Source organism: Eriocheir sinensis, chromosome 29, assembly GCF_024679095.1.
Source record: "Eriocheir sinensis breed Jianghai 21 chromosome 29, ASM2467909v1, whole genome shotgun sequence".
Lineage (NCBI taxonomy): Eukaryota > Metazoa > Arthropoda > Malacostraca > Decapoda > Varunidae > Eriocheir > Eriocheir sinensis.
The window spans coordinates 8224887-8245725 of record NC_066537.1 but is presented as its reverse complement, the minus strand read 5'-3'; the positions used below and the strand labels follow the sequence as shown (position 1 = coordinate 8245725).

The 20839-nt window shown below is 42.2% G+C and overlaps 2 protein-coding genes across 3 annotated transcripts; one reads left to right on the top strand and one right to left on the bottom strand.

The window, feature by feature from the left end:
- Positions 1 to 46: 46 nt before the first annotated feature.
- On the bottom strand, positions 47 to 3903 carry LOC127004964 (eukaryotic translation initiation factor 6-like). The gene is made up of 6 exons (XM_050873280.1): positions 3711 to 3903; positions 2041 to 2126; positions 1520 to 1695; positions 900 to 1076; positions 601 to 782; positions 47 to 276 (listed from the first exon to the last, which is right to left on the bottom strand). The coding sequence occupies exons 1-6, from the start codon at positions 3815 to 3817 to the stop codon at positions 267 to 269; spliced, it is 738 nt and encodes a 245-aa protein (XP_050729237.1). The 5' UTR covers positions 3818 to 3903; the 3' UTR covers positions 47 to 266.
- A 1563-nt stretch (positions 3904 to 5466) lies between these two features.
- LOC127004962 (zinc finger-containing ubiquitin peptidase 1-like) lies at positions 5467 to 20302 on the top strand. 2 transcript variants are annotated; one of them, XM_050873275.1, is made up of 11 exons: positions 5467 to 5707; positions 6727 to 7438; positions 7684 to 7834; positions 7969 to 8075; positions 8515 to 8683; positions 8985 to 9108; positions 9702 to 9843; positions 10267 to 10358; positions 10765 to 10892; positions 11768 to 11997; positions 12378 to 20302. In XM_050873275.1, exons 2-11 carry the CDS (start codon positions 6734 to 6736, stop codon positions 12420 to 12422), a joined length of 1893 nt encoding a protein of 630 aa, XP_050729232.1. In that variant the 5' UTR covers positions 5467 to 5707; positions 6727 to 6733; the 3' UTR covers positions 12423 to 20302. The 2 variants fall into 2 exon arrangements, with proteins under 2 accessions (XP_050729232.1, XP_050729231.1); XM_050873274.1 differs by lacking the exon at positions 5467 to 5707 and adding an exon at positions 5715 to 6016.
- Positions 20303 to 20839: the final 537 nt, after the last annotated feature.

The following is a 20839-nucleotide window of genomic DNA, read 5'->3' as shown; positions in this document are numbered from 1 at the left end:
TGCTACAACAATCATCAAAACAATGTTCATATGCATAACAAGAGTCTATTGTTTTAACATTTATTTTCATACATAAATGATTACATGTGCATGTCTAATGATATACAGAACTCTCAAATTAGAAATATAAGTTTAAAATTGCAACAAAATATGTAAAGAAAAAGCTTGGACAATGATAAAATGGAATAGTCAAATTTTTCACAAGAACAATAACACATTGTTCCATGCACTGCTGCTGCTTCTGCCGCTGCAACGGTGCATTCTTTTTATGTCATGCTGAAAGGAAAGCACATCACGTTATTAAAAAAATATTCAAACAGAAGTACAAAAGAAAAAATTGACAGATAGTGCACATTAATAGCCCAGATTGTTACTGCCTCAATTGTTTCTAAAGCTCAAAGTTAGTTCAATCTGTGTACATAAGTAGCATTCTAAGGTTATGAATCCATCTACTTCTGCATAACCCAACCCACAAAAATGTAGAGCAAAACTTGAGGAAGAATCATGGATCCACTTCATCCTTCTCAACACATTCTTATACTAACTGGTCCTCACATCACCTGAGAAAGATCACTAACAAGTTATTCCATCAGCTCCCACCTGTCAATAAGCGCCTTCCTCATGGTGGTGGATGCAGCAGCTTGTGGAGCATCCGTGATCTTGAAGATGCTCTCGATCACATTTAGCTCAGTGGCTGTCGTGTCCATTCCACAGAAGGCAGCCCAGTCATTCACTAACAGACCTGCTGCGAGGGAGTTACTTCCACGGTTTACTGTCCCAGCCTAGGGACCAAAGGGGATGAGACTGAAGATTTGCATCAATAGAACTGCTTTCCAATTATTATAAACAAAAGATGGTTTAGTTATAACCTAGTACCTGAAGTCTTTATCAAAACTCACCACCAGGGGCACCTGCAGCAGCATGGACAGTTCATCCTGCTCCTGCGTGGGGGTGGCGGGGTGCAAAAGGCCGCCCTGGTTAGACAGCACTGCATATGAACCCACAAGAACATTGTTGGCAATGGTGTGACGGAAAACCTCCACTTGTAGGGTGTCGTGGATGATCTCTTCCGTTTCCTGGAGCATGTAAATGAGCATGAGAGAATTTGATGCTGTTGGAGGAGTGGCAGTGTGTGAGGAAAGTGTGATACATACATACATACACAAGAAAGGCATGAGGTAATCGTAATCTGTAATTGTAACCGATTACGGATATTTTATGTAATTGTAAAAGATTACTAATTTTTATGCAGTTGTAATTGATTACTGATGCATTTTCAAGTAGATTGTAACAAATTATATTTATAATTGGTAGTAATTGTAATCACAATAACTTTTACATATAATAGACCACATATGTGTTGCACCTGAAAAATGAGTGTTTGATAGGCTGCACAAACTAAAAGTCATGAAGCTGGAGGCTTACTGTACTGCAATTGGGCAACAAATAAAGCAACAACTTATTGTACTTGATGCTGTTCACTTTGATCCAGGGTAACAAATCCCACAGAGCAGCATACCCTGTCAATGTCGGGGTGAACCAGCGCCACGTAGTCATTGCTCACGACCACATTGCCGAGGGCTGAAAGCCGCTCTTCTATCCGCTGCACCTTGACCTTGTCTGGCAGGTGGTCACGCAGGTGCTGCAGTTCTGTGTCTGTGGTTGTGTTGGGAACCAGCAGACCATGACGGTTCCCTGCAGAAGGCAATGCAGGAAGGTCTGAGGTGGTGCTGCGACATTCCGTGGCCAGGCTTGATATTACATTTCTTAATCTTAATGCTCCATTACAGTGAGAATGCTTGTTTTACAAGTTTTAGAAAAATGGTAAGGAGTTCCCATTAATGTGACTCAAACTCAACGTATATAATTCATCAGAGTGATGATAAGCATTTTAGAGTATTACAGGAAAATGTAACAACCAATGGGGTGAGTTGGGTGTAATTCTGTAGTAATACCAAACCAATAAGTAGATGAACAACCAAAGTGCAAGTGATAGGGAAGGAGCAAGCACAGTGGCCAGTCAGGAAGGGCTCCACTTGCCTGCGACCATGGAGCCCACGATGCGGCAGTCAGCGATGGACGTGTACACCACAGGGATGGTCTCGCTCAGCTGGTCTTCGAAGATGCTGCCAAACACAGAAGGGGCATGTAGCTATCCTCCAATATGCATCTTCAGCCATTACTCACCCACAGGACAAAAAAGGCCTTTTCCAACATTCTTCTTTATCTTTAGTTACGTATATATACTGGGAATATATAGGAAAGAGGCATCTAGCTATCCTCCATTACTCATCTTATGCCATTACTAGCACACAAGAGGACAAAAAGACCTTTCCCAACATTCTTCTTTATCTTTAGTTACATATATATAATGGGAGGCTATAGGAAAGGGGCATTTAGCTATCCTCCAACACTCATCTTACACCATTACTAACACAACAGGACAATAATAAAGGGTTTTCCCAACAGTCTCCCTTCATCTAATACTAGTGTAATTTTAATCATGATCCAGATCCAGCTAGACCAAAAGATACAAACAAAGTGTAACAATAAGAAAATGAGATAAAGGAAAGGGAAAAAATAAAGACCTTTCCCAACATTCTCCTTTATCTGATACTAGTGTAATTAATCATGGTACAGGTTCACCAAGACCAAGAAAACATGAGCAAAGTGTATAATAAAATAAAACGTTACGCAATACAAGGTTAACGAGACATGGTGACTGGGCTGTTCGATTACCTGCTTATTCTTACCTGTAGAAAAAAGATAACATTACACATATACCTGTAGAATTATGGAAATACCTGTAGAAAAGAAAACATGCAACCCAGGGTTAATGAGACATGCTGATAGGGCTATGTGGCTTCCTGTATATCTTACCTGTAGAAAAAAAACATTACACATTTACCTGTAGAATGATGCAATTACCCATAGAAAAGAAAAATTATGCAATCTAAATTACTAAGACATGCTGACTGGGCTGTTTGATTACCTGTAGAATGAGAAAACATTACACATTTACCTGTAGAATACGCAATTACCTGTAGAACCACGTAATTACCTGTAGAAAACAACGTTACGCAATCCAAGTTACTGAGACATGCTGACAGGGCTGTTAGATTACCTGTAGAAAGAGAAAAAAAATTCTCATTTACCTGTAGAATGATGCAGTTACCTGTAGAATGATGCAGTTACCTGTAGAATGACACAATTACCTGTAGAATGATGCAATTACCTGTAGAAAACAATACATTACACAATCCAAGTTACTGAGACATGCTGACTGAGCTGTTTGATTACCTGTAGGAAAAGAAAACATTATGCATTTACCTGTAGAATGACATAATTACCTGTATAATGAAGCAATTACCTGTAGAAAACAATACATTATGCAATCCAAGTTACTGAGACATGCTGACTGGGCTGTTTGATTACCTGTAGAAAGATAAAACATTATGCATTTACCTGTAGAATGACACAATTACCTGTAGAATGAAGCAATTACCTGTAGAAAAGAAAACATTATGCAATCCAAGTTACTGAGACATGCTGATAGGCCTATTTGACTCCCTGTATATCTTACCTGTATAAAAAGAAAACATTACGCATTTACCTGAAGAACCACGTAATTACCTGTAGAAAACAATACATACGCGATCCAAGTTACTGAGACATGGTGATAGGCCTATTTGACGACCTGTATGTCTTACCTGTAGAAATTAGCAGAGGCGCCGATCCCCACCAAGCAGTAGGCGTTGGTGAGCTTGCTGAACACCCCGATCTCATTAGAGCCTTCAAATTGACAGCGAACAGCCATTGCGAGGAAAATTTAACCACGTGTCTAAGTGTGTGTGTGAGCCGTACCCTCAAGGCTGGGTTTGTTTACATCGCCGCGGCCTCCTCGTTGTCTCTTCGGTTCCTATATTTTATCCTTGTTTATCCCTTTTATCCTATTTACCTGTCTAATCTGTCTATCTGTGTGTCTATCTTTAATTCTATCTATCTCTCATCATAATTAAATCTTGTCTCTTCGGTTCCTATATTTTATCCTATTTAACTGTCTAATCTGTCTATCTGTGTGTCTATCTTTAATTCTATCTATCTCTCATCATTAAATCTTGTCTCATATCGGTTCCTTTAATTCTTTTTTATCCCTTTTATCCTATTTACCTGTCTAATCTGTCTATCTGTGTGTCTATCTTTAATTCTATCTATCTCTCATCATAATTGAATCTTGTCTCATATCGGTGATCCTTTTATTCTTTTTTATCCCTTTTATCCTATCTACTTAATTGTCTAATATACCTGTCTATTTATTTATCTATCTATTTGTCTGTCTATCTCTCGATCATTTCTGATTTTCGTACGTCGATCCCATACATCATAAATCTTTCTCATATCGGTTCCTATTTATCCTTTTTTATCCCTAATTTATCCTTTCTACCAGTCTAATATGCCTGTCTATCTATTTGTCTATCTATCTCTTTTATATAATTGCTCTGTCTATCTCTCATTTCTGATTTTCGTCCCTTTCATCATAAATCTTGTCTCAAAACGGTTCCTCTTATCCTTATTTTATCCTATTTATCCGTTTAATCTGTCTATCTATCTGTTTGTCCGGCCTCTCTCTGCTGATTCTCGAACGTCCCTCCATCTCATCTTGTCTCAATTCGGTATTCCATAGTTTTGTCCCTTTTATCCTGTCTACTTGTCTAATATACCTGTCTGTCTACTTATCTATCTATTTGTCTGTCTATCTTTAATTCTATCTATCTATCTATCATCATAAATCTTATAATTGTCTCATCGGTTCCTTTTATCCTTTGTCTCATATATCAGTTCCTTTTATCCTTTTATCCCTTTTATCCTATCTATCTGTCTAATCTATCTATCCATTTGTCAGTCTATATAGATCGATCCATCTTATAATTAATTAATCGTTTGGCAATATATTCATGTTCCTCCCTTCTCCCTTAATTTTTGTTTACCTGCAACAATAAACTATCAATCAATCAATCTCTCTCTCTCGTTGGTCCTCCTCCCAGCTGTTGCATCCTTTAATTATTGCTTTTATCTCTCTATTTCCAGCTTTTAAGGAATAATAAAAGAAACAAAATAGGAAATAAATTGAGGAAAAAGAACGCAAGGAAAAATGATTTATGAAGAAAGGGACGAGAAACAGAAATGAGAGAGATAGATGGAGATAGATAAGTAGACAGACAGACAAAAATAGATTGATTGATTGATAGTTTATTGTTGCAGGTAAACAACAAGGGAGAAGGGAGGTACATAGACAGATAGAAAGATAACATGTAATTAGGTAAAATAGGCTGGATAAGGCATGCATGGAGATCACAGAGACAAAAAACTAGAGCACACGGTAGCCATTGATATTGGGCATGGGTCCAGACACCTCGACCACAGCGACCACTCGATCGACCGAAGTAAGAGTTATCTCGAGCCGGAGACACAGGCTGAATTCTTCTGTGAGCTTCTGTGAGTTTCTGTGAGGTATTTGTGTTCCGTTGCAGCGAAGTAATCCAGCGTCGCCATGGAAGAAAATGGGAAGCCCGGCGGCCCAGCTGATGGCAGACAGGCGCTCGAAAATCAATGCCGAGTGGACGCCGGTGATTCCTCGTCAACATTTCCCACACTGAGGCAGCGCCAGGCACGAGCCAGCGCCGCCCGCCCGCCCACGCCCCTGCTGGTGAGTGACGCCCCCCGCCGCCCCCGTGGGAATGGCCAGGCCCGTCAGGGAGGGTTGTCCCGCCCCGAGGGTGTTGGCCCCGTCCAGCAGCGTGACCTCCCGCCCTGCCCCTGCCCTGCCCTGCCCTGGGCTTGCCGGGGTGTGCTGGGGCTGCTCGGGGCACGCCAGGGCTTGTCAGTGTGTGTCAGGGCTGCAGACAGGCTTCCTCACAGCCTGGTTCAGTAGGGTCGTGCCCGGCACTGACTCAAGACTCCTGAGGTGGTTGACACTTCCTCAGGAGTGTTTTACCAAATGCCAGCTGGCTGTCAAGTGGGTCGTGAGTGTGGTGGTTGAAGTAACACTGGGTAGCTTTCCTCACAGTCTTTTCTCATCAGCGTTATAGCAAAGTGGCATTTAGTGAGGGTGTGATGTATATTTGTAATGCTGACTTGCCTGATGGGCGAGCCTCCCATAACCCACTTAGCCAGGGGGGTACCTCTTTGGCCGACTGGTCTCCCGTTACGCTGGTCGCGGGTTCGATCCCCGGCACCGGCAAAACCTTTCCTTGTCTGGATTAATTTCTCGTGTGTTTCGTTACACGCGGTGGTTGTGTGGGAGTGTAGTAAAGAGCAAATTCTGGCATTTCACTGGTGGCAGCGGTGGGATCCTCTCCTGTGGTTCTGTTGTGTCACCCCGAGAGGGTAACAGGTAGAGTGATGGCCCATGCTCTCCGAAGTTCATAGAAAAATGAGAACTCAACACACAGAAATTAATCTAAATGGGAATGGGGAGACGTGTAATGCTGACTTGCCTGATGGGCGAGCCTCCCATAACCCACTTAGCCAGGGGGGTACCTCTTTGGCCGACTGGTAAAGGAGTGGCTCTCCCGTTACGCTGGTCGCGGGTTCGATCCCCAGCACCGGCAAACCTTTCCTTGTCTGGATTTATTTCTCGTGTGTTTCGTTACACGCAGTGGCCGTGTAGGAGTGTAGTAAAGAGCAAATTCTGGCATTTCATATTAAATTTCTTTATTTGTGCAGATCCAATATGGCAGCCAAAATGCCCCAGGAGGCTCTGTACTCCTGCGAGGTGTGCGGGCTGGAGGGCCTGGCCGACGAGGACCTCCGCTCCCACATGGTGCTGGTGCACCTGCCTGGCACCACCGCCTGCCCCTTCTGCGACCTGGAGGACATCACGGCCCCGGAGATGGTGTACCATGTGAACTCGGCCCACCTGGATTACCTCAGCCCGCAGGACGAAGACCTGGACGATGATGAACTGCTGCTGGTAACCAACGGCTATGGGGAGCTGCCTGAGCGGACTGTCCCACTCCAGGACAGCCTTGACAACCGTCGCGTGCCGCTCATCACCGTCGACGACGATGAAACCGAGGGTTACAATGCCAACCTGAGCCCCGCTCACGGCAAGGGCGGGGGCAGTCGTGGCTCACCCTCCCGCGCCCAGCTCTCCCTCAACCTCAACCAGCAGGGCCACCAGGAAGCCGCCGTCAGGGCAAGCCCAGGTGGTGTGCCGTCCTGCCCCATCTGTGGCCTGCAGGAGACGTCGCCACGGAGGCTGGAGGAGCACGTCAACAGGGCACACTTTGATCTCACGTCACCCTCCTTCCCCGCCGTGACAGTGCGCCAGGAGGTGGTGCTCACCTGTCCGCTCTGCATGAAGCAGTTTGAGTCCACCCCAGACCTGGAGCTGCACGTCAACATCCAGCACAAGGACATCCTCAGCCCGGCCAAGGTCAGCTGTCACCATTGAAAGTAAAACCATAGAAAAAAATATAAATGTCTGGAAATAAGCCATATAGGTGAAAAAATAATACTGATTAGAAGAAGAAATGAAGAGAGAATAGTTTTAACTCAAATAAAGTAGATAGAAGATATGAGGACAGATCAGTTTTAACTCAAATAATATAGATACAGCAACATACGTAAGTGAAAGACGGTAAATACACACACATTATACACTTTTTCCTTATGTTGCAGTCTGAGGTGTGCTCGCCAGAGGATCAAGTGTTGGAAGAGGACGAGGAGGAGGACGTCGGCTCCTGTCCGGTCTGCAGCAGGATGGGCTTCACCACTCAGGGGGATCTGGCGGCCCACATTGACACTCACTTCACACGCACGCCCTCCATCGGTAAGCTGGGAACTAATAATATTGTTCATTGCGAAATAGTACTGACTCTTAGAATATTTATGAAGTCGATCCCCAATATTAGAAGTAAAGATTTGGAACACTGAGTTGATGGTTGATGGTTTTTCCTCCTCCAGTAACTCCAGATGAGGGTGGATGGGAGAGGCGACTCGTAACCGAACTGGAAAAGCAGGAGAAGGAGGTCCAGCGCATGAGAGAACAGCAGGAGTTTTCTCTGCTTAGGGTGAGGCCCTTTATGACAGCTGACAAATTTATGGGTACTGAAATAAAGGGGATTTTTTATTACGAGAGGGAGTTGTTGATGCAGAGTTGAAAGCGAATGGCTCAGAGCTGAACACATAATTTTCTAGACTTTTGATTTGACATTAGGGAAAGAGAGAGAGTTTAGTACAGTTGAACACTCCTTATTTTACAGCCTCTTTATTTGGCCTTAGGTACAATTGAACACTTTTAATTTTAGTCTTTTCCTTTGGTCTTCGGGAGAGTTTTTTCTCATCAAGGGAGGCAGGTCAAGGACAATAAAAAAATAGAAATAAAACAGCAACGAAAAGGAAATAAAGATTGTGAGGCCAGAAGACAGTTTGGTACAGTTGAACACTTAATATTTTACCCTAAGGGAAAAAAAGTGTTTGGTTCAGGCAATAAGCAGTGCGGTGTTTCAGGCACAGTATGGGATGGACAACGAGGGTAACTTCTCCCAGCAAAGCCTGAGCAACATGCAGCGAGCCGTGTACGCCGGGGAGATGACGGTGGCGGACTACTACGAGCGGCAGATTGAGCTCAAGATCGCCGAGAAGAATGGGGTGGATGACGGACGCTCGTGTACCAAAGGTTTGTGTCTTAGTCTTTTCTCATGGTGGTGACAAATGTATAGAGATTTACTGTATCCACAAAACAATAACAGTCTTGCCTTGCGTTTGCCTTGCTCCTGCTTATTTTTACTATTTTTATGTTAGATTTCAATGCAGCTTGCAGTGTGTGAGAGATATTTTTCCTATGTTCCTATGTCCTTTCACTTCTCTTTCAATGCAGCGTGCAGTGTATGAGAGAGATCTTTCCTACGTTCCTATGTCTTTTCTTTTGATCCCACATGGCTGGCTTGTGGATGTGTGGTGCTCTTTTGCGTCGTCAGGGCTTCTCGGACCCATACGTGTGGTAAGTGAGGCCACCAACAACGTGAAGGCTACCTACCTCTGCACCACCGTGGACCACTATGGCTCCACGTACGGCGACCGAGGCTGGGGCTGCGGCTACAGGTGGGTCTTGGGAACTGTTCATGGATACTGTGCATGCTGGCTTCAGGAAAAGTCTCGGTTTGTTCTTATGCATAGTGAAAAATGTAGTTTATAGGTGCATATATTGGATCTACAAAACTGATCAATGACTGAGCCTCGGGAATTGTCCACGGATACTCTGCGTGCTCTCTTCAGGAATTGTGTCTTAGTTTGTTCTTATGCTCAGTGAAAAGATGTTGTTTAGAGGTAATACTGAAGCTGTGAAACTTATAAATGACCAAGCCAGTGACAGTCTTTAACCCCTAGAGTATGCCTTGCTCTTTTCTTTCTTGTTTTTTTCTATTTTCATGTTAACTGTTCTTTCCTGTCAATGCCTTTTCTAGTAGGCCTCTTGATTAATTTTACAACTTCATTTTACTTCTATTTAATCATTACAAAAGTATAGAATTTGGTGAACAAGATATTTAAGATAATGTGCAATGAACTTATTGATTCATGGGACGTTTTTATTGCTTCATTTTTTTTTTTTTTTTTTTTTTTTTCTTTTTTTTTTTTTCCATCTTCTTCATTCAGTGTCCTTATTTTCCCTCATGGTCAATTACTGTCCCCCTCAGGAACATCCAGATGCTGCTGAGCTCCCTGCAGCACCACACAGGCTACTACTCCCGCCTCTTCTCAGGGCCAAACATGATGCCTTCCATCTCGCAGATCCAGAAGCTCATTGAACAGGCCTGGCGGAACGGCTTTGATCTCCAGGTGCGTGTGTTGTGATGTAACGTCTGCGTAAAGAGGCAGCACTAGGAATTAATGTTTGTTGATAGAGTAGCCATGAGCACCATTGCCAGATTATCGTACTCAGAACCTCGTATTTACCGGTTTCTGAGTCATAGCTATTGCCAAAAAACACCAATAATTAACCATTTTAACGATAACTATATATGAAGGCAGTTATTGGGGTCAAGGAGGCAATTTTGGGTCGGAAATCGTCAAACATAGGAGGCTGAGTACGACAATCTGGCAACGTTGGGACTCATGATCGATATGGATAAAAATGTATTTGGATTATAGTCTGTCTCCTAAGAGGCTACTTATTTGGTCATTTTGATATCATGTGTTCATATTCTTGTGATCATGTGTTTATATTTGTTACTTGAGTTGAAGTGTTGCTGTGTATTTCAGGGCTGTGAGCAGCTTGGGGGGAAGCTGTCCAACACTCGCAAGTGGATTGGTGCCACGGAGGTTGTCACACTCCTCTCCTCCTTCAGGATAAAGTAAGGACCCGATGCCCTTCCCTGCTGTGTGTGTGTTAGTGAGTGTGCATTTGAGTGAGAGAAAGAGTAAGAAGCATCAATTTTTCCCGTTATGGTGAAAGAATTGACAATGTTCTATTAACCTATCTTTCGGCCACTCTGACTCTTTTTAGGAGCAGTGAGTAGCGGGCTTTTTTTTCCATTGATTGTTTCCTTTTTTTTATGCCCTTGAACTGACTCCTTTGCTGTTAAAAAAAAAAAAGATGAACCACCTTTACTACATACCCCTATCAATCAATGCTCTAATGAAGACGTGATTTTAAATAACAATAACCAAAACTCAGAATGGCCAGCCTACTACACTTACTCCTTGATTCATTACCCTCAAGACACCCCAATCCTCTTACACCCCCTGCTACTACCCCAGGTGCCAGCTGGTCGACTGCCACCGACCGACAGGCTCAGACGGCACCCACCCTGAACTGTTCCGATGGTGCCTTGACTACTTTTCCAGTCAGGTCGAGTTCAAGCCTCCGATCTACCTCCAGCACCAAGGTGAGTCTCAAGGAACCTGGAGCTCACTGCCTCTCTTCATAGGACGTGTATTTACCTAGTTGTATTTTTCAGGGCCTGGGCTTACGCTCGTGTGGTCCCGTCTCTGTATCTGTACTTGTCCAACGTTTCCTTAAAGTTTTGCACAGTCTTCACCGATACTACATCCTCACTTAGTCTGTTCCAAACCTCTATATTCCTTTGCGGGAAGCTATATTTCTTTATGTCTCAAGCATCTCCCTTCCTCAATTTTTTACTGTGTCATCTTGTGTTCCTGATGATGTGTGTTTGCTGTTTTGTGTGAGAATTTTTAGTATTTTAGTCTGTTCCAAACCTCTATATTTCTTTGCGGGAAGCTATATTTCTTTATGTCTCTCAAGCATCTTCCCTTCCTCAATTTTTTACTGTGTTGTCTTGTGTTCCTGATGGTGTGTGTTTGCTGTTTTGCGTGAGACTTTTTAGTATTTGGAGCAGCATCTAGCAGGCTTCTTTGTTGCTGTTTTTATTTCTTGCCCTTGAGTTGCCTCCCTTGCTGTATAAAAGAAGACATTATTATATATTTTCTTTCTCTCTTTCATCGTTCTAATTTTCCCTTGTAGTGTTGGCGGGGCTATGAGTCTCTCCCAGTCTTCATGTCTATATACTCTACTTTATTATTATTATTATTAGGTATTATTATTATTATTATTATTGTTGTTTTATGAGGATGAATATCAAAGAGAGAGTATACATTGTCAAAAGTGAGAGAGACTAGAGACTAATAGTCCATCAAACCCCACAAAGAAAAATAAGGATAATAAATGAAAAGAAGAATACAAGGAAGATCATTATTATTACTATTATTCCACTAGCCACACCTCCCTCGTCTCTTCCCGTAGGTCACAGCCGCACTGTCATCGGCGTTGAGCAGCTGGGGGGCAGTGAGGGGGGCATACGGCTGCTGGTGCTGGACCCCTCTCATTCCCCGACCCAGGTCTCCCAGCTCCTGCACACACAGACGGCGCCCTCAGCTCTCAGGCTCCTGCGTAAGCCTCTGTCCAGCATGAGAGCCAAGCAGTATCAGATGGTGGTGGTTGCCGGACTCATGCAATCAGAGAATGAATATAAGGTGAGTTGGGGATGTGGGTTTTTAGGTTTGTTTTAGGTCTTCTTTTTTAGTACGGACATTAATATTTCTACTTCTTTTCTTCTCCTTTTCCTTCTTTTTCTTTGTCTTCTTCTTTTTGTTTTGTCTTCTTCATTTCTTTTTGTCTTCTCTCATTCTTTAGGTTGATGTGATTTATATTTTTAAGGATTACAGAATTATTTGAGATATACTGGAATTTTTATTTATTTATTTATTTATTTATTTTTTATTTATTTATTTTTCTTTTTTTCCTTGAGGAAGAATTAAGACATGCTCAGCTAGATGCTAAAAAAAAAAATCAAACTCAGCCTAGAAAAAAAAAAAATCAAATTGTAAGCTAATATTGACTTTCGTACCCTCAGCAAAGCAAGACTATTCAAGGTTCAACCCGCTTACCCAAGGACTGAAGTTAAGCTTGGCCGCTAGCACCCCAAGCCAAGAAGCCCTTCAACGTGATATTCATACCTTATATTACCTGAGGGAGGAGGAGCAGGAGGGGGCAGGAGCAGGAGGAGGAGGAGTGGACAAGAGGACGCTCACTGCCACTCAAAACAAGTCACATGTGATATGCTGCCACTAGTGTTTTGTAATCATTTGTTTGCCTGTAGCTGCCTTGGATACTGGGTGTGGGAGGTCTGGGGTTCATGTGTCCTGCGGTGAAGGGTGTCAGGGTGCAGTCTTGGGGAGGTATTGACTGCGTGTATGTGAGTGTGTGAGTGGGAGTGCCTGGGAGTGGGAGGTCTGGGGTTCATGTGTCCTGTGGTGAAGGGTGTCAGGGTGCAGTCTTGGGGAGGTACTGAGTATGTGAATGTGTGAGTGCCTGGGTGTGGGAGGTCTAGGGTGTCTGGGTACTGATGTTAGTGTGTGTGTGTGTTTTGACTGTTGGAAATGGGAAAAGGAACTGCATTAAATGGTGGAATGAGTGTGAGTGTGTATATATGCAGAGGGAATGAAGAACAGGATTTTTAGGCAGTTAAAAGTGTGTGTTTGGATAGTTACTGAGTGTGTATGTCTGGGCAATAGGAAATGTGTGTTGTGTTTTATTGTGTGCAGTGGGAAAGGGGAGAATCAACTTTAGTGAAGGGTGTGTGTGTGTGTGTATATGTGCTTTGGAGTGCAGAGGGCAGCAGAGGACACACACCCTATTCTCATAGACTAGTTGGATATCTGTGATGGCGGGACCAGAGATATAGAAGCCTTGTGAGGAGTCAGTATATTAGGAATTTGTTTACTGTGATGGTGTGCAAGAGGAGAGCGTGAGGTGTATATGTCGGGGGGGAGTTAAAAGTACTCTGGAGGGGAGAGGAAAATAGATACATAATAATAATCAAAGGAAAGGGAGGAATATGTAACACTGTAGGTTTATCCTCCTGTTCCCAGTTTGTTAGTGGTGGTGCGAAGGTGATTGGTATGACATGAACGCTTGGAATGACAAGACATCAGACAGCCGGAAGACCCAAGCCACACCCAGATGTCACAGTGGCCAGTGAGTGAATCAGACAAGCATGGAAGAGCTGTGGAGTGCAGGGCTGTCATACACAAGGCAGTGATGACGTAAATCACATTATATAGGTGGGAAAGTGGTTTGTTGTGTAATACTCTAAGCTAAGGTTTATGACCTCAACTGATCCATCCAGACTCATATTTAGCTATCTTGCATGTGGGTCCCCACACAGGTGCCTTTCTGGTCTACAAGAAACCCGAGTGAGGGAGAGGGAGAGAGAGACTGGCCGTCTTGTGCTTTTATGAACCTGCCTGGCTTTTATAAATAAGTGTAAATTTCAAGAGCATCGAATTTGGCACATGTATATCCTGAGTGCCCCTAAGATCATAACCAAATGCCTCTTGTATTGAGTCACCACCAGTACACAATAATGACCTCAGAGTGGTTTATGCTTTGTCTAATCTGTGTGTATTCTCTGTCACATCATCATCATACAGTGCACTAAATGATGAGAGCCTTCTGCTTCTGGTGTAAGAAATAGTGTAGCATTTTGATGCCGCATTTTGTATTGACAGAAAGGAGAGTCGAAAAGGGTCTTGTGATTGTTTTCCTGAGTGGTCTGGGCCAGAGGAGTCAAGGGATGCCCGATACTCAATTTCGCCCTTCAGTAAAACGGGAGTTATCCCTTTTAGGCTGCATTTACACCAAGTGAATCGAATTGGTTCCATTCATGAAGAATCATTTGACTCGAGGCATTTTGAATCAGCATGGTTCCAACTGACTGAGTCTGAGTCAACATCCAAAAGGCGGTACCAAGTCAGGCTTTCACTTGTATAGACGTATACGCTGTCACTGAAATAGCAGCGTTGCTGTGACTGAGGCAGCGTAGGCATAGGTGTCAGCAATGAATATGGGTGCATGAAATTAATGTTAAAAGAGCTGAATTTGGGAGCTTTGGACATCTGTTCCCAGATTTGGTGAATAATCCAGAGAAATTTTATGACTTCTTTAGGATGACTAAAGAACAATTTAAATGTTGGTGGAGTTGACTGGATCCTCCACAAGAAAGCAGAATACCAATTACCGACGTGCAGTTATGTCACACATTTCATACGTAGACCACACGCCGTACAGTTGCCAGATGAGAATATCTAGCCATATCCATAGCGTTTTGAGTCGTCATTTGTTTAAAAAAGATGCTGTGTAATGTTGTCTAGTAAATCATAGGGCGCGGCAATTCCTTCTGTGGTTCAGTAGCCTACAGTAGTTCTACTGTGGTAAGTGAATAAAAACTGTTCACTTACCTTTGCATTTCATATCAGTAGTAACATCCTTCCATAAAGCAGCAATGGCATCCCAATTTCGGTGCATAGGATCACTGAGATCGCACGTCGTTCTCGTATTAAATTGATCAGGACACCCGCTAGCATGGTGCTTACTCCTCGGGTGACTCACCTTGACATGAAAAAATGGAACCAAACCAATCAGTGACTGAATCACCATGAATCGTAATGATTTGAATTGACTCGATTCGCTTGGTGTAAATGGTTAAATTGAAATTAATTGAATTGAATTGAAATGTTAATCGATTCGATTCACTTGGTGTAATCATACCCTTAGTTACATAGTATGACAAATAATGATATGCAGTGGAAGATCAGAGACATGTAACCTGATCTCTGGCTTGGTTTGAGATACAGAACCATAATATCTTAAAAATTTTGTTCACAGTAGCATGATGTAGAAACAAGCAATACTTTTGTGTGCAGCAAACAAATGCATTGCTAGCAAGATTGGAACTTAACCAGTTCCTCATTCTCTCTCCCCCATCTTGGGATCTCTAGACCTGTTGGCCAGTGTCAGGGCCTCACACACACTACTACTTAGAATCTCATAGAGGACTTTTGCACTCAACAAATTTGCCTCTTCTGTTGTCTTGTACTTACTGTTTAGTTGCCCGAAGAGGACATATCAGCTGCTTCCCGTCTGTACGTTGGTGAGGTCAAGGGCTGTAAGGTTGTAAAGTTGGTCGCTCGAGGGGGTCCTGGAGGCTTGTGGTGCTGCCCTCATTGGTAGCACCGGCAGCGGCCTCCAGTGTCGGTTCCATGTGTCTGGCGCGCTGAGGTCTGCCTGTATCCTTTGGTTCATGTGTCAGAGAGCAGAAGTGCCTGGGAAGAATTGTTTGTGTGCTGAGAGAGAGAGAGAGAGAGAGAGAGATTGCCTTCATTCATATGCCTCATGGTTATGTAGTCAGTGGTCCAAGCCGCTGAGAACTTAGATTCATAACCATTTCCGCAAAAACGATAAATCCACCAGCAAAAAGAATGCGAATAAATATAAATTATTTTCAAGAACAAACTCAAAAGATTTAAGTTAAACCCTTTGAGATGCTAAATAGATAAGGAGTTATTTCTCAACCCACAAATTGGTGATTGTGAAGAGACAGTGGGAAGAGAATACATTAAGCTACTTATATAATGATCAAAGTTGAAGCCTTTTTAAGAAGATATTAAATAGGTGTTATTTCTCACCCACAAATTGACAGCGATGAAAAGGTTGTGGGAAGATAATGTATATAAACCCACTTAGTTGATGATCTGAGTTGAAGCCTTTTTGAGAAGGTATTAAATAGGAGTTATTTTTCGCCCACAAATTGATAGCGATGAAAAGGTTATGAGAAGATAATCTATATGAACCCACTCCAAGTTGAAGCCTTTTTAAGGGGATAATAAATAGGTTAAACGTTATTTCTCATCCATAAATTGGTAGAGATGCAAAGGTTATGAGCAGTGAATACATGAGGCTAGTTAATGATCAAATTGAAGCCTATTTGAGGAGTTATTTCTCACCCTCAAATTCGTAGGTTTTGGGAAGTGAACCAACATGAAACTACTTATTTAACAATACAAATGAAACCCTGTAATGAGATGATAATTAGGTTAGGATTTATTTCTTATCTGCGACTCATAATAGTGAATAGGATGTGGGAAGAGAATCAACATGAGCCTTCTTAGTTGATGTCGAGATTAGCTTCTTTCCATCACCCGAGACTAGAGGATAAGTAAGGGACCTAACGATGACAATGAGTACGTGTTAACAGCTGTAAATATGAAGCAAGAATTTTACCCGTACGTAAGTGCGTACGTTGTTGCTCGCATGTGTGTGTGTGTGTTTGTGTGTTTGTTTTAAGAACCACACAAGGGACGAGGGAAAAAAATAGAAAAAAGTCGTGGATTTAGTCGTTATTTCATTCTTATGTTGGTTCAAGCCTTGTGTACAGTGTTGCGGTGTGCGTGTATGTGTGTATGTGTGTGTTGGGACTCCTCCAGTGTGTGTTATTGTTATTGTTGTTAGTTTAGAGGTAAAGGGCTTTCACAATGGTCCCAAGTCTTCAACAACAGGGCTTACTTCTCCTTAGTACACACACACACACACACACACACACACACACACACTAATCATGTCTGGTAGTCTGTCAATCATGCATATCAATCAGTTTCTGTTAATGATAATTTAATCTTGTGAATCGCTAGATTATTTCCACAGAGGACAAGTAGACCTGTAGTAATCAAACTGAATGACCGGTTCCCTAGAGTCAAGGAATATTAAGTCTCGTAGCCGTAGCACTTACTCCTAGAGGCTGGCATTCAGTTGATATTTTGGTAATTATATTGTACTTAGTTTTTGAGAGCAGTGCCAGTAGTTTTAATGATGACATACCAAAGATTTTAATTTTTAAGATGCTATTATAAGTTTTGGAGGGTTGATCTCCAGTACTTTGATTTTGTGAAGTATAGTGAAGTATTTTGTGAAGTATATTTATTTTAGATTTAAATAATTTTCAATTTAAAGGTAATTTTAAGTTACTATTTATTCTATTATTCTGAAACTTCTTTTGAGCATCAATGTGTGAATGTATCATTACATTCCATCTCCGGATGGATGAGCCACACAGGCCACCACCACTCACCACTGCCCAAGGTCTCTACACACAAGCACACCTTTTGAGGGACTATTAGAGCATTAGGTCATAAAATTTTTCTCCTCAAATTGGACATTCCTGAAGTTTAAAGGTCCACAGGCAGTACTTGTATGTAGCTGTCTTGGCACAAGGGTGGTGTGGGTGAGGGAGGGCAACATGTACTTGTAGATGCACAGATTGTTTACTGTTGACCACTGGGAGGACTCAAAAATTGTTCTGCTTGATGAAGGACATTCTCCTGGTCCATGTGTCACTGCAGCAAGGGACGGCTGGTGTCCTGGTGTGAGCCAGGGGCACAGTCCTCGCCTCCGTGAGCCACATGCCTCGTGCCACACAGAAATGGGCACCAAATGTGAAAACTTGTGTTGTTAACTCAACACTTCTCTTTTCATTTACAGTTTTGTACATTGTTTTTTCTTGCTGCTCATTTCCATCAGTCAGCTGCTGTCAGTGGCTCCCTGTTGTATGCCTTGATAAATATAGGAAACAAGTATCTTCAAAAGATATTTGTATTAATTTGTTCTGTGTATACTAAAAAGAATTGTAAATCTCTCATCTTGGGTCTTTAATGTTTTAGCCTGGGCAGTTTCTATGCTGAAAAGTAAAATGGCGATGAATTATCTTGGTAGCTTTAAGTGCAGCTCATTGGATCAGATACAACATGAATCTGATTATGTTTGTATAAATTGACAAGTTCCCAAAAGCCCAAACCTGAGATGAGGACCCTTCAAGTACTCTGTTTGGGTGAGGTGAAGAGGAGGAAGAGGAGCAACCTGTAGGTGGAGCAAAGAGGAGGAGGGGTAGGTGCTGTGTTGTGACGAAGAGGACTTGTTGCCTTGCTGGGGGTGGGGGGGTGGGGGAGGGAGTTAGGGGAAGCGAGGCCTTCATAGCTTGTATGATTTTGCTCTTCTGTTTGAACAAAAGTAATGCAACTTCACTTTATCAAGAATCAAAATCCAAAAGGGAGGGGAAGGGAGCCTGGGAGTGAGGTGTGCGTGTTGGTTAGTTTATCACCATGTCGTTACGCTGGATATTTTTCAAGGCGTCTTGTGATTTCATACTCAGCATTGCCTTAGATTAAGAGATGATACCTACTTTACCCTCGGTGTGTTCCTTCAGTACCCGATTGTTCAAAGGTTTGTCATTCGGAGAGTCTCTTCCATCTATGTTACGTAATGAATGATAGTGCTCGTGTGGATGATGGTGAATATTTGCCTTTGATAACACAGTGTTTGCCAGCCCATCTGCACAGGACTTCCTTAATCAATGCTGTGAAAGAAAACGCCAAAGGAATGTTTAAGGGGGGTTGTACTTCTGCCGGACTAATCATGATCTTTACTGAAACTCACAGGCGAGGCATGATTTTTTTTTGTTTCTGCAAGTAATTACTGATGGTTTATGTCACCAGCTCAACAGGCATAAGTGAAGGCAAGTTAGCTGTTATATTCCACCATTTCCAAGTACAATAAGTATATTAATCACACATGATAATATGTTCTTCGTGTGTATGACCTGTAAATTGACCGCAAAAATAGATTCGCCTTATGCATGTGTGTAAATTGTAAGACTTTCCAAGGGAAGGATTTCGTCAAATTTGTGAATGCTCCAATTACGTGAAATGAAAATGATTAACCTGTGATTGTGACGTGATTCACTTGGCGGTGCACATGACCTGCACGACCCATGAGCTTTGTGTGAAGGGTGACTCTGCATTAGGTCATGACAGGTCAGCTTGGTGACTGTGCGACATCCTGAACACTATCGCCAAAATTGTTAAACATCGTATTAGGTTTTATCAACAGCTGTGTGGCTAGTTTGGCTTTTAATAACATTTTTTGGGACATTTAGTTAGAGATGTTGGATTCTCAGATAGTTAAGTCGACACATTACAAACTTAGTCATGAAATGTGATATAAACCATTCAACAAGACCAACTAACTACGCCTTGAAAAGCTAGTCATAAAAACCATCTGAGCCACATTACTGTTGATGGAGACTAAGCTCCTTATTCTTAAACGTATCCGTCTCGCATTACGACTATATCCCAAGGCCACAGAGAAGAGTAACCGGGTTTTCATGGGTGATTTTCTTCCGTTCAAGATGCAGAAGCTGTGTAAAACTATCACTGGCATCACAAAACAGTCCATGAAAATCCCAGCAACTTCTATGAGGGGCTTTTAAAACAGGGGAACTGAGGCTCCAATATGTTTAAAAATGTGGGCGTAAAATGAGGTTTACAAAATGATGTGTAGTATATGAGTTGTCTGCCTGTGAGTCTGAACAAGGCCATATTCTTAAACATTTTGTCGGCCAAGCACACATATTTGACAGGGCTTTCGTAGGAGTTGTGGGCTTATCCATGGGGCGTTTTATGACCCTGGTGGTAGTTTGCCCCTCCTTTTGTATCATGAACCTAAAAAAACACTCACAAGAATCCGACTGATCTCCTTTTTGGCCTTTGGAAATAATTGATGAGAGGTGGAAGTGTCTAAGAATGCCAGCCTGTGTAGGTCGGTATTATAAGACACATTTGCTTCTCACATCAGCTATTTCTAAAGGTCAAAGAGGGGATCATTCAGGTTCTAATGAGTGTTTCTTTAGGTTCATGGTACAGTAGAAGGGTCAAACTACCACCAGGGTCATAAAACTACTTCTGGAAATGCCCCAAATCCCTATAGAAAGCCTTGTCAAATATGTGAACTTTGGCGACGAAATGTTTAGTAATACGGCCTTATAGTGTGTCATCTCGGCACACATCACCGACATGAAGTCTGAGGTATGACAATGTTGCTCATCAGTTCCTCTCATACTGATTGCACTGAAACATTGATTTGAAGTTAAATATAAATTATCGTTATTAATTTTCACTTACTTTCCTTTATCGACACTCCTGAAAATGGGGAATGTGAGAGCATTTGTGAGAGTGAGAGTATCCTAAAAGTACTACTTTATGAATGAATAAAGTAAAAGGAAATGGAGAGAACTTTAGTAAAATTATAAATGGAGAGAAAGTTAGTAAGAGTTGATTGCCTTCTCATAATATTGCATCAACTTGTGGTAATGTTAATGGGGGAAAGGTTTAAGTGTCAATATATATGAAGAGATGAGTGATGCAGTTAACAAAGTAATGGAAGAAATGTTATAGGCCTAGTGATATAGTATTAAAATCTAAAAAATGGAGTAGAGTAAAAATTTTGAATGGGAGATAAAAGAAAGGGATAGGAAAGTTAAGGGGAGAGAATTATTGGAGGAAAGGAGGAGGAAGATGTGAATATTACCATGAAGCTGGTTCTGAAGTTTGACAGGAAAAGTCTTAGGGGAAAAAATGCCTTCTTGATGTTTCTTACAATATCCCTCCCACCCCCCACCCCCCTACACACACACACACACACACACAC